The sequence below is a fragment of the Panthera pardus genome, unplaced genomic scaffold (assembly GCF_024362965.1).
Source record: "Panthera pardus isolate Hobbes unplaced genomic scaffold, ASM2436296v1 HiC_scaffold_2, whole genome shotgun sequence".
In the NCBI taxonomy this organism is placed as follows: Eukaryota; Metazoa; Chordata; class Mammalia; order Carnivora; family Felidae; genus Panthera; species Panthera pardus.
The window spans coordinates 92,401,325-92,416,054 of NW_026526765.1; the positions used below are offsets into that span (position 1 = coordinate 92,401,325).

Here is a 14,730-nt window from a genome sequence, read left to right on the forward strand (position 1 = left end):
TTTACACTATTTTACCTGATATTAATAAAGTATATAAATATGAAAGTAATATTATAATTTCTGTGGTCTTTTACAGCTGGTTCATTTTAATACACAGGATTAAAAAGTCACACCAAGCAACTCTATAAATCACAATTTCAACTGATGTAAGATAGTAAATAGCAAGTAATGTACAGCATATGGTTATGTTGAATAATAACTCTTAAGTGTTGATGCTAGTTGACAGAACAGGATGAATGTACCCCAAGAATAATCATATTGTGTGGATTAGTCACACTAAAATTTTTTTAATGAATATTTATCAATATATAACACATTCAAGGATTTCAGAGTTTTACCAGAAGTAGGAACTCTTCAAAGATCTAAAAATATTCCTGAAAAAAAGTATTAATATTTACCATAAAAAGGCAAAATAGCAGTACAATCCTGCACCTCAGGACTGCTAACACATGCCAATTTAAGCTATTATCCCTGGGAGCACTCTACATAAGTTTCGGTATGTTTTCAATTTTCTAGTTTCCTGTGTTTCAAGAGAATGAAAGTTGTTATTGGGAATCCAAAATTGTGCAACATTAAGCAGTTTGAAAGTAGCGTTAAAAAAGAAGAAAAAGAAATTAAGTACAATAGCTTTAGATAATTTTAAGTGATCATATCTAAGAAGATGTAATAAGGATGAAAATATCAGAGTTTTCTAGTCAATATGGTACTTTATAACTCTTATGAGCATGAGTTTAAAACCAGTATTAAAAAGTAGGGAAAACCAAAGAAAAGTCTCCTGTGATATGAGAAACAAAAATGCTAATATGTATACAAGGAAAGGATGACTTTTTATTAAGAAGCTCACAGCCAGCTTGGCTTGGCCTCTGAGCAGTCCTGTCTCCTCACACTTCCTCCCTTCTGGCTCCCTCCATGCCATCGCTTATGCATTACACCTGGGTCATGCTCACAGGCTGTTACCTCTGGATTTTAAGCACTCTGCTCTCTACTCCACCATTGCATTCCTCTTTATCCTTCAGATTAGAGCTCAAATGATTCCTCAAGCCACAAGCTCCCCTTGCCATGTTTCCCCTAAATCCTGAAATACTTCAAAAGTTTGCAATTATATATTGATTTAATGATATAATTAACGCTTGTCTTCTCTCATATAGACTAAGCTTTATGAGATCAGGGCCTCTCTCAGTAGTATGTCCCTAGTGCTCTGTAAAATGAAGGAAGGGTGAATGAATGAATGAATGAATGGGTGAGTGAGTGTATGAATGAGGGAAAACAACAGAATTCTTTTCTTCTCAACAAACAGTATCTACTGTGTATTTCTATTGTCAATGTAAAATCATGTAATAGTCATACAATGAATATAAACCACTGAGGTTACCGCAGAGAATACAGAGGAAATAACATTGGGAGGGACTTACAAAAACAACTGAAAGCCAGCATATTCTTAGCACTGAAAACAAGTAATGAAGTCAAACTTCCCAGGTAAATTTAATGCTATATAATGGTTAAAATGCTATGGTAATGTAAACTATAAACCAAACTTTCTGTGCAATTTTTCTTCACTGAGAAGTATAAAAAATTATACAATACATTCATTCTCAGTTTAACTTTTTTCTAATTAAACATGGCTAAGAATACAAAGAAAAACAATATGGTAGAATAACTTTGTTTACATATAAAATTCATTAACTATTCAGAATTTTGAAAACTTTTGATACTGGTCATCTAGGAGTTACCTCTATTGAATGTCCATAGAACATACACTTAAGGAGATGTACAACCAAATATTTCATGTATTTTTACCATGTAGTACAGGTTTATAAGCAGGCAATACTTATGTTAGCAGAGTAAAGTGCAAGAAAACACCATTGGTCAAACAACTGCATTACCTATAGTGACTGGTTGATGCAGAACCAACAGTTTAATTTAGTAACAATAACAGTAACAGTAATAGGATGATAATAATAAACTGGTTTTATGGCTAAATTTAGCAATTGGAATTACTCATGCATGAAAAGACAGTCTCTCACTCTTTTATGAAAAATGGAGAATGTGTTATTTAATGATCCACAAAATAATTGTTTAAAATCACTCACTGTGTGACCTTGGATCAGTTACTTAAATTTTCTGTACCTTTGTGCAACAGAGTTTTTGCATTATGTGACAGAATTTGGTTAATGATTCCATAGTACATAGCTCCCACTTGACACGGTATTATTATTTTTTTAGAGTAAACTCAAGGACTTAGAAAATTACATTTGTCTTGGGTTACAAAATATTTTGAAGATATTGGGAGTGACACATTTTTTTTTTAGAACTTTCAAAACATACCACAATACTTAATTATAAAAGCTGTGACCATTACAAATGCCATTATAGCTTACTATTTTTTAATAGTTGATATTTTCTTATATGGCTAAATAATTATTTTCACATAAGGATGGATTTTTACTTTGATACAGCGATAACATTAGATAATCTGTTGAGAAATTATCTTCATTATAGGTTTTACATTTACTGACAAATTAATATGCTAACTTTTCCTGTGTGAAAGTTATCTAACTGTTCACTAATCATGCTGCTATTCACTCATTAAATGGTGTTTTAGAGCCCAGACACTGAGAAGTCACCTTTGCTTTGCCTTATTCTTTATACCCGTCTGAAGAAAAACCTGCTGTGTTTCTATCTAGAAAGGAGCTAAGAGAGGGTTAGAATTAAGAAATTGAACAGACTTGAGTCATCTTTATGTGGTTTCACTATTTAGTTTTATCTTATTCCTGAAATTTTATTCATATATATATAGAGAGAGAGAGAGAGATTTTTTTTTTTTTTTTTTTAATCAAAAGCAAATACGGTGCCTGGGTGGCTCAGTCAGTTAAGCGTCTGACTTTGGCTCAGGTCATGATCTCATGGTTTGTGAGTTCAAGCCCCACATCAGGCTCTGTGCTTACAGCTTGGAGCCTGGAGCCTGCTTCAGATTCTGTGTCTCCCTCTCTCTCTGCCCCCCACCTTTGCACTCTCTCTCTCAAAAATAAATAAACATTTAAAATTTAAAAAAAAAAAAAAAGCAAATATATGAGGCTTGACTTCACTTTTCCATGTTTAGTATAACATAAACAGTATACTTTAATATTATCTTGTAGAAGATGGTAAACATTTCCATAGTACCTCTCACTCACATTTTCTGATAAAAACTATATTGTGTATTTTACTATTTAGTATTTTTATTGGTACAAATAACTTTACTACAAAGTCTTCTTTTGTAGACTTCTGTAGACTTATTATGTATTTAATATTCATAATGTGCCCATAAATTTTAAAAGTTTATTTACAAATTGATTTACTTCTCTCAGTTGAAAAATAATGCAATTGGTATCAAACACAGCTAAATTACAATTTCATAACTTTCTAAACACCTTTTTCTCTGACAACTTCACATGTACATTAGTTAATGCAGATGTGGGTATTTACTACTGAGGGCTGAAAAGAAAGTGGCCCCTAATTCTAAACTTCTTGTGTCCTAAACCCTCTTTGAAAAATTCTAGGGCCTCTACTCCTTTCAAATATTCCCACTGGGCATGTTCCACATTTATTCCTTGACTTCCCTTGGTTTCTCCTGGTCTGCCTTTCAAAACCAAAGTGGAGGAAGGGATGATCATAGGTACTCCGACTTAATTTAAAATTTTATTATGTCTACTGGAGTTTATGCAAGTCATTTCCTCTTTCTGGAACTTAGTTTTCTATTTGCAAAATGAAAGGATCAAACCAGATGATCTGTAAACTTCCCCACTATCTATAATTTTATTATGCTTTTAACTATGCACTACTTTCAAATCATAAATATGAGTTAGCAATAAATTATTTACACATTTATTAGGTATTAGCAATTAAAATTCATGAAAAAAGGGGGGGCACCTGGGTGACTCATGGTTCATGAGTCGAAGCCCCGTGTCAGGCTCTGTGCTGACAGCTCAGAGCCCAGAGCCTGCTTCAGATTCTGTCTCTCTCCCTCTTTCTGCCTCACCCTGCTTGAGCTCTGTCTCTCTATCTCTCAAAAATGAATACACATTAAAAAAATTTTTTAAATTCATGAAAAAAGTAAGGTTAAAAAATGCAGGATGTTGATGAATGAGAATATTATTTTTTAAATTGATGTATTTATAAGTATTTCACGTAAAATTTTTAGTGTATTTCTAAATACCATGGGTTACTCTGTACTCTTAAAAAAACTAAATACTAATGTATGCTAACCTGTGTATATAGTAATCTATACTAATACTAATCCATAACACAAAATCATGGTAACTTTTAAACTTATTTAAGCATTTATTGTGATATTGTCATTGGTATAGTGGCAAGGTATGAGAGAAGAGAGAGATACAAAATATATAAGAATTGTGATAAATTTTTTATATGTGACCTCTCATTTACATCTTACACAAACCCTACAAGGTAGATGTTAATTTACCCTTCTTACAGATGAAAACAACTCAGACACAGACTTATATAATTATTTTTCCAGAGAAGTACAACCAATATTTTGTTGCAAAGCCCATGCTTGGTCCACTGCCTGAAGGGGCTTATAATCTACTGAGAAACAGGAATATACACAATTAATCTTGTGACTGCAAGAACAGAGTGAGGGGATAACACCAGCCTTAAGGTTCTAGATTGGAATCTTTAGAATTATACTCAAAATTTTTAAGTTATATCCTAAGTGGGAGTGGTTTTAGGGCATTTTATGTGAAATCTGAGATCTACGTTTGATCTGTGTTAGAGAGGTATCTTTGGAACTAATGGATGTGGTCTCTAATCCCATTTCACCAGCATGGCAATATTAGAAAGTCAGAATATGTTACTTGTGTATCATATTTAAGTTGTGTTCATGGTTAAAAAGTATAACCTAGTTCCTTATGAGTGAATAAGACAGCATTAGGAAGTGGTAATTTTAACTTAGGTAGTAGTTTTAATTTAAAAACATATGGGGCGCCTGAGTGGCTCAGTTGGTTAAGCGTCTGACTTCGGCTCAGGTCACGATCTCGCGGTATGTGAGTTCGAGCCCCGCGTCGGGCTCTGTGCTGACTGCTCAGAGCCTGGAGCCTGTTTCAGATTCTGTGTCTCCCTCTCTCTCTGACCCTCCCCCATTCATGCTCTGTCTCTCTCTGTCTCAAAAATAAATAAATGTTAAAAAAAAATTTTTTTAAAAATAAAAACATAAAATAAGGGTTAATCATCACTATTTGAGAATGAGTTATTTTAAGTTTTCTTTACAGTTAATAGCTTGTTTTTTGTTTTGTTTGTTTTGTTTCATTGAAGCTTTCTACTGTTTTTGATTAAAAAAAAATGGGAAAGAAAGAGCACTTTCAACTTTAAGAGCCATAAAATTTGTCTTCTGTATTCAAAATGGAAAAAAAAAAACCCAAATGTATAAAAAAATAAAATTAAATAACAAAATATATACTTTTTCTCTCTGCTTTACTTGGGCAGAGCAAGAGGAATTGTAGAGCAGGGTATCAACCACTCAACATCTGATTGATAAGTGTTACACTAAATTTTCTTCAATCTTTAAAATTCTTCCTGACATCTAACATATGTTTTCCATTTCTTCCTAGGACCAGTTGAGCCTTAAGGTCCAAAGTAATAAAATTAGCAGACAATTCAAAGAAGCTGATATGGTTTTATATCAACTTTTAAAGTAGTGAAAATATACAAAATAAGTACTAACATGATTATCAAAATATAGAAAAGGAACACATGAATTGCATATAATTGGTAGAAGCAAACACATTGCCTTTATTAAAAATCCTAAATAACATATTTAGTCTTGATTCAGATCTAAACTTCTTTCATCTCTGTACCATGTGTACTGGAAACCTGTTCAAGCAATATCATGTAATCAGAAAATGTTAGTAACCTCAAAACCTTGTATATGCTTCACACGCAGAATGAAAAGAACTAAGGTGCAGCTCTCTAACATAAAACCAGTACATTTCATTCTTCCCCCAGACCCTGAAATCTTCATCAGACAAAACAACTGAATCAAAAGTTCCATGAAGACAGAGGCTGTTTTCTACTCTCCTGAATCCCCAACATCTAGTTTCTGTCTAGCACACAACTGATACTCATTGCTCATTTGCCTACAGAGTGACTGAATGAAGTACAGAGCTTGAATACTTCAAACTGCTTGTAATTTTATTTTTTCCTATAATGATCTATAGGAATAGTCTGGCTACTCTAATATTTGCAAATTGGAAATATTTTTGGTTCATTATTTAAAAGAAATAATACATGGGTGGCTCAGTTGCTTAAGCGTCTGACTCTTTGATTTCAGCTTAGGCGGTGATCTCACAGTTGTGAAATCAAGTCCCACATTGGGCTCCACATTGACTGTAGAGCCTGCTTAAGATTCTCTCTCCCTCTCCTTCTGCCCCCTCCCCGGCTCATGCTCTCTCTCTCTCTCTCTCTCAAAATAATAATAATAATAATAATAATGATGATAAATAAAAGAGATAATACAATACCTTTGAATTCTATGAAGCCAGAGGTTTATGAGCTAATGAATAAATTCAGAAGCTGAGTACAAACCAGTAAGAGTTTAATGTACACTGGGTTTCTGTATGTATTGTCTGGAGACATAAGGGTATAAAGACCTAATGCATTTTCAATACCAGTAAATCAGGCCAATGGTGGAGAGAATAAAAACCCAATGATAAATAGACAAACAAAACAATTTCACTCTTAACTGTACAATGCTTACTTTTATACCATAAACTCAAAAACTCCCTTCTGTCAGGCTGTCAGTTTCCTGAAGGCTTGGACTGTGTCTGTCTTGGCATCCTCAATGTCTACCACAAAACTCTAAAACTTTTTGCTCTCAGGAACAAAAACTTTTATACTTTTAAAAGTGTAAAAAAAAAAAAACTTTTCCACTTTTGAAAGTTCTTGAGAATCTCAAGAGCTTTTGTTTATATGTATTATATTTATCATATTCAAAATTAAAAACCCAGAACATTTTTAAATCTTTATTAATTCATTAAAAAAAAAATAAACCTAGTATATGTCAACATGAATATGATATTCTTTATGAAAGATCATTATATTTCAACAAAAAATCTTGTGAGGGCTATGTTTATACTTTGTAAATCTGTTTCATGGCTGGCCTGAATGAAAAGAGTTGGATTCTCCTAAGCTTCCACATTTAATCAGATGTGACATGTTATTCTAAGTGAAATATATGAAGAGACTGGCTTCACACAGGTATGGAACTGAAGAAGAGATGAGCTTGGGGACTGCCCTAGGGGGTCATCATTCCACACTGTGAAACCACTGATCTGTAATATCATTTGTCATATGGCTATTGTTCATTAACTATTTGCTAAATTAATAAAAAGTTTAGGGAAAAAGAAATAAACTCTCAGGGCATAGAGATAGAGATAGAGATAGAGAGATACACAAATGATTGGTACATTCATTTAGGATTCAACTGATAATTATTCTTTATAAATGCTATTTTGCTGAAATAAAATGTTAATTATCCCAACTCCTCAATTCACTACAACTAAATTGGGATGCTTATCAAAAGAGGGTATCTGAATGAAAGAGTGAAAATCTGTAAAAATAAAGCATGTAATCAAAATTTTAATAGAGAGATAGAGATGACTAGGAAGAGACATTGCCCTTGAAAAAACTCCAAGCATAACCAAATCAGGTAGCTAATTCAAATGCTATATGAGTCTGCTTAAAGCAGTAAATCAGATTGAAACACTACTGAACACAAGCTGGATTCTAATATTTTTAGTGTCTACATGCCATTTCTAATTGATCTATAAAAACCACAAGAAAAAACATTTTGATTATATTTTTAGCACTTCTGCTTTCAATATTAATAGGAATTAACCAAATACCTGAGAAAAGACACTGATTTGAACATTTTACAATTTCCAAAATTATAATTTTTGTTGTTTAAAAACAGCCTTAAGTAAATTCAGATTTTTAAGTAAATAAAATTCTTGAGATCAGGTATTAGATTTTTAAAATAATATCTCATCATGTGGCAATGAATAAATAAATAAAATTACTTACTTTTCCTTTTCTTGAGGCTGAGTCACCTGAGAAGCCATTTTAGGTTCTGTTCCAAGATTTTTTTGCATCCGCTGCCTCCTCTTTCTACTTGGTGCAATATCAGTGACATCAGGACTTGAAATGATGGAATCATCTCTAGAAGTAGCTAAAATAAAATGATATGAAAATGTGACCCAATGAAATTATGCATATAATTTGTAAGAACTTGCTGCTTTAGCACTGATATGAAGTGGCACAATTAAAATATGGCACAACTCCTTTTTTTGTTTTAATTCATGAAGATTTGGTAAAGCGAACCAGCTAGATTGTAATACTTTAATATAAAACATAAAGTTTACTGTATACATGGAATAACTTGATCAAAACGGTCTCTGCCTATCTTGCACAACAACCTTCCCAAATACATGATAGGCAGTTTGATCTCTCAGTGCTGGAATTAGATAGAAGTGCCTTAGAGGCACCTCTAAAAGGCGTCTGGGGGGAAAACACTACTATAGGAATAGGATAAATCAAATTGATAGTAAACAGTAATTATGAACAGGAATGGGGACTTTTGCTAGTGATCCAGAGATAATTTCATACTCTTCAGCCAACCGTGGGGGATAAGCACAAGAGAAATGTAAGAAAACTCAAACAAATGTCTCTACTGAAGCTAACCCATTAAACTACCCCTAAAAGTACTTATACACCTGAAACAGAAGCAAGAAAAGAAACATGTTTGATTTATATTCTTTATTCTCTATAAACAACTTAGTTCCAAAGAGCTTTAGGGAAGTTCAGAATTCTTTCATCTAATATAGTATACTCCATTCTAATACATATTTATATAAAAGAGCCCCTTTGCCATTGGTAAATAATGAACAATATCAACGTAATTTAGACTTTGGGTATCTTGCTGCTTCATAGGATTTTCTTCTAGCATGTTGACATTTTATAGTGATCAGAAGCAAGTTTTCATCCCAATTAAAGAGAAAGTCTTAACAACGTGTAAAGTCCTAAAAAAGTGCAAATGAGCGGCTAAAAATCCTGTACAGGTCAATTCCTTTAGTATACATAGGGGCTAGTTTAGTGGATTCAAGAACCCTACACTTTACAACAGTTAAGCTTTCTGTTCAAGAAAGAAGCTGTGAACATGTTTCTCCCTGTAGCTTGAATCAGATGTTCAATTTTGATGAAAAGTACTGGAATCAAATGCACTCAGTAACTGCCATCTCCTTGATTTGAGGGGAAATGTGATGCAAATGGTTAGTTGACTGTGATGTTAGGTGAAAATGTTGGCAGAGAGTTAGTGGAGTTAATATTTTCATTAGGTTTGTAACCAAAGAACTAACAACAACAATGTAAAGCTGCATAGGTTTTGAGTGGTATGCCTAAAATTAATTTCCCCCATAAGCTCATTTTCAGTGCACAATTCTGCAGAATGAGTGGTTTATCAGGCACACATGTATCATATTCTAGAAGAAAAGTCTGTATTTTGAGTTCTCACTTGGTGTACCCCATGCTTCTCTGAGTGGCCTGAAATTACTTGAACGTTGTTGACCACTCTCTTGAAAGTGTTTTGTTTTTATTTGTGTTCTTAAAACGCCTACTATTTTTCAGAACGTATCGGTAGACACTTCGCTAGAACTTAATACTGTTACCTTCATCTTACTTATAAAGAAACCACAGCTTTAGAGAGCTTAAGTAACTTGACCTCACACAGCCTTTGAGGTGATATTTTATCACATAACAACTAAAACATATTCCTCCCTAATGGATAAAGTATTCCTTGATAAATATTAACTGAATAACAATCTGAAGCTGTGTAAGTTATTACGGCACAGAATTTCCACTAGGTTTCTTATACTTTATTTTACTAATCCCTACAAATGAGTTAGAGAAGAATAGACAACAAAGGGAGTTTCTCTGAACACAAGCTGAGTAACTTCCTTAATTTATTAGGCTATGAGAGGACTATGGAAGATACCTGGTTTCCTGATTTCTTTCCCAGTTTGCTCTCACCTAGGATTTACTCAAGTCACATAAGCAATAAACAAAGTACAGACTTGTCTATGAACAAATCTAGTAAGAGTGTCAGAGTTATTTCAACTGTTGATAGACTTGAAAAATGAAAAAAGATTGCATTTAATGACATGTTGGACATCCAGAAGGTAATAATATTAAATTTGTTTAAATTAAAATGTTAAGGTAAAATTAAAAAAAAATTACCAAGAAGTTCTGATATTCAAATCAAAACTGCCAATAATGACTTAACACACTGGCACCAAAGAGGATGTTTTACATGCAATATGGTTACACTATGTTATAAACTTTAGGATTTACTTTAAAATACAATGCGTATTAAATGTGGGTTGTTAGGGTGAGCTATAGCCCTGGTGCTGCTAGCATCTACTGAAAGATGCACAGCTCAGGAGCAGATTGTTGGGATTCAAAGCCCATACACTTGAGGGAGCTACTAGAGGCACTTTTGTTATTTGTATATAAATGAATAATAGTTTATTAATTAACATACCGAATGACAAAAATGTGTATCACTTGGTGAACACAAGGCACCAAAACAAGCAAGAGGAAGATTGCATATAGGCTCTCATGAGTGAAATTAGATGTATTCCAGATACACAAATTGACCAAAATATTTTAGAGGTACTCTCCACTACTTTATGAAGAGAGTTTAATCCACTGAGGTCTGTTTAACCTTGGAGATGATACTCTCTGCTAAATTTTTAAGTGGTTCTGGGTCCACTTGTGAACTCTGGACAATTGTGGTCACCTGATATCAGAAAGAATCATCACTCTTGCCTCAGGAATCACTGTATTTGCCAAAAGTAATCTTCTTATATGAGAATGTGACTGAGACCCCTAAAAAGACAGACAGCTGGAATTTCTTCAAGTTTATATAACCAGTTCATAAATTATTTTGTGCTTATTTGTTAGTAAATATTGAGAAATTTATGTGTGTTGGGGGGAACTTAATCTGATAATTTACTATTATCCTCATACTTCAATCTTCTTAATATCTTTCATTATTTACCACAAAGAACCTAAAAGTTGTGTATAACCAAGTGTTTCTGGTCAGTTCACCGCACCGTTTTTATTCCTTTTTCTTGAAAATTACAGGGTAGGCTATCTATAATGTGGTCATGAGGGAAAAGGGCTAGCATGTAAGTTAATTACTATTTAAACGGAATATATCTTTTTTGGTTTTGTTTTTTTACTATGGGAAACAGTTTTCCTTCAGTTTATTCTACACATGTAATAGAAAACTGTATTATAATAGATTTTCTTAATTCATATATTCCTTTAAAATAAAGTTTTGGTTGGGGCACCTGGGTGGCTCGGTCGGTTAAGTGTCTGACTTTGTCTCAGGTCATGATATCACGGTTGATGGGTTCAAGCCTCACGTCGGGCTCTGTGCTGACTGCTCAGAGCCTGGAGCCTGCTTCAGATTCTGTCTCCATCTCTCTGCCTCTCCCCTGCTTGTGCTCTGTCTCTCTGTCTCTCTCACATATAAAAAAATAAATAAGAAATAAATAAAATAAAAAATAGTAAAATAAAATAAAGTTCTGGTAATGTTTACATAGTCTTTAATGAAAGGGAAAAGGTTCCATTCTATTCTTTCCTCTCCATCAATGCCAGAAACCAGAAAGAAAAGGCACAAGTTCCACACCTGGTACCTAAGTGTTGAATTTTTTTTAATGTTTATTTATTTTTTAAGGAGAGAGAGAGAGAGAGAGACAGAGTGCAAGTGGGGGAGGGGCAGAGACAGAGGGAGACACAATCTGAAGAAGGCTCCAGGCTCTGAGCTGGCACAGAGCCTGATGCGGGGCTTGAACCCAGAGACTACAATATCATAATCTGAGCAGAAGTTGGATGCTTAACTGACTGAGCCACCCAAGGCGCCCCTGGTATACACACACACACACACACACACACAAATGAAGTCAAATATGGGACTTCCAAATCTGTATTATTCATAACCTTACTAAGGGCAACAACTGAAGTTTTCACTTTCAAGTACTGCATTCCATTTTTTTTTTTAATTTTTTTTTTTTTAAGGTTTATTTATTTTTGAGACAGAGAGAGACAGAGCATGAATGGGGAAGGGTCAGAGAGAGGGAGACACAGAATCTGAAACAGGCTCCAGGCTCTGAGCTGTCAGCGCAGAGCCTGATGCGGGGCTTGAACTCACGGACCGCGAGATCATGACCTGAGCCGAAGTCGGCCGCTTAACCAACTGAGCCACCCAGGCGCCCCATGCATTCCATTTTTAAGGAAAAAATCAATTCTTACTAACTTTACCAGATTGTATACACTTATTTTACATATGAAAAATAACTTGAAGAGAGATGGACAAAAATGGCAAATGTTCAAAGATAACGAGAAGAAATGTGGTCTAGTTGGAGTAGTGTCCATGAAAGATGCAGAAAATGACTGGATAAGTATGGACAGCAAGGAAGGAGGGGAGGGAAAAAGGAGATCCTAAATAAATACGCTAAATAAATTTGCTACCTTTCAAATCTAGGCAGAGAAGTATGAATTTAATATTGAATGTTTTTTTCCCCCTGAGATTTCACCTCCAGAATTCTCAGTTTCTACTATTATCATCAGCCTCTATCATGACAATTTGTCTTTCACCATTTCCAGGATTTTGTTTCAAAGAGAAAACAAAAGAAAAGAAAAAAAAGAACTATTGCCAATGAACTTACTACAGCTGAAACACTGATGGGCAGAGCTGTGGGATGAATTTCAAGTTCCCATTAGGTTCACTGAATCCAGAAAATGGAGAATCTTTACACAAGCCTTGTTATTGTGAAAGGTGGCTCCAGAGAAAGCCACACTTCTTCTCATCTGACAGAAGAACTGCAGGAGTTTGGCAGGAGTAGTTCAGACATGAGAGGCAGTGTTGGCTTCCCTGGGTACTCTCCATGTCTCGATGTCCAGACGAAAGGACACTGTTGGCTAAACTGCCAGCCATCTGCATAAATCTCATAAATTTACCTGGTAAACTACCTGCTCAACTGTGTACTCCCTTCCAGCACAGCCCATTTCGGTCACTTCGGTCAGGCTAGTAGCTCCGATCCACAGCAATCTCTCCTTTCTCTGTAAGTTTCACACACACTTCACTACACACACACTGTCATATACTGTTACTCTTTTTGTGGATACCTCTTGTTTCTTCAGTTAGATCATGAACACCCTCCAGCCAATGGCCATGCCTTACACTTTGCTATATCCCTAATGTATCACCCACTAGTGTTATAATGATCCTGAAATCATTGTTTCACTGTATGCTAATTTGGATGTAAATTTTAAGAAGTAAAAAAAAAAAAAAAATACTGTTATAATAAGAAATGTGAAAACTTGAACCCTGTATATTTTATTTTTAAATCAAAACTTACTCATTTACGGCCCTTTAGATGAGGTGTAAGGAAAAGTACAATCAGAAGATCTGGGTCTGGGTCTCTACTGCTGCATTTACTTTGACCATATTACGGAATTTAAATTCCTAAGATGACAAGCATATTTTAAACATGATTTCTGACATGACTAAATGAGATAAGATGCTTTATAAATTTTTATAAATTTTTATTTAGTTTATAAATACCAGTATTTAAATATTTTTAACAAAATTTGTATGTCCTCATAAAAGATCAAGTTGAGATTAATTTAGATGACTCTGAGGAACTTTTAGGCTATCATCCATAGCTTAAGAGAGACATAAAAGAAAAAAAACCAAAGTAAGATGAATTTATGGTTTTCTAAATTCAAAATTACCCAATTGTCATAGAACTATTATCTGTTATAAATATACGGTAGCCAGTCTGCTGTGGCTGCTTTCACTATTTTATTCATTTACTCATTTCACAAATATTTATTGTGTTTACATTCAATAAGTCATTTTGTTGTATTTCAAAACACATAAAATATTGAGAGGAAACCCCAAAATCCAAACCTTAAGATACTACCCTATGTAAATCTGAAACTTCAAAAAACACTATTTCTTTCACTAGGGAAAACAACCAACCAGTGACTTGGGCTACTTCATGTTTCTGTAGTTTCTCTTACTGACAGGTATAAAGATAAGTAAAAAAGAAGCTGAGATAAGGTAGGTCACACCATTCTTCAATGACCAGTATCTTAAAGTGGCCTATCTTGAGGTAGTAAATTTCTAATCTGACCAAAGAAGCAAACATTATTTTCCCTCACCATTCATCAAAGAGCCCTTTTTCAAATCTGTAATCAGTTGCTACCCAGTTTTCACAATCTAATCTGAATAAATGATGACCACCTTACACAAAAGGTCAATGGTTTAACTTATTAATCAATAATCACCAAGTAAACTGATAATTAACATCACACTAAACACTTAAAAGAGTGTGTGTGTGTCTGTGTGTGTGTCCACATATAAATACTTTTCCAAAAACCAGCCTCCTCTTTTAGCCGGCACAGCTGGAAGTGAGACTTAATGACAAATACCTACTGACATTGGGGTAATGGAAGAGGTCATCTTTGGAAATCCAATACTCTCAATGTCAGAGGCAGGGTGGGCTACTAAAGATAAAGTACAGACTCCAGAAGTATTCACAGCAAAAAAAAAAAAAAAAAAAAAATGATAATTTGAATATATTAAGTATTGTTCTGCACCTACAAAAC

At 34.1% G+C, this 14,730-nt stretch overlaps 1 protein-coding gene across 5 annotated transcripts in view; it reads right to left on the reverse strand.

The window, feature by feature from the left end:
• XRCC4 (X-ray repair cross complementing 4) overlaps nt 1-14,730 on the reverse strand; it is a 299,005-nt gene that overhangs the window by 155,263 nt on the left and 129,012 nt on the right. For all 5 annotated transcript variants that reach the window (XR_002083907.2, XR_002083906.2, XM_019462848.2 and 2 more), the window contains exon 7: nt 8,077-8,221. Coding sequence is in view for 3 of the 5 variants with exons in the window: in XM_019462848.2 (XP_019318393.2) it covers nt 8,077-8,221 (145 nt within the window). In the remaining 2 variants the exon portion in view is untranslated. The remainder of the gene's footprint in view (nt 1-8,076; nt 8,222-14,730) is intronic.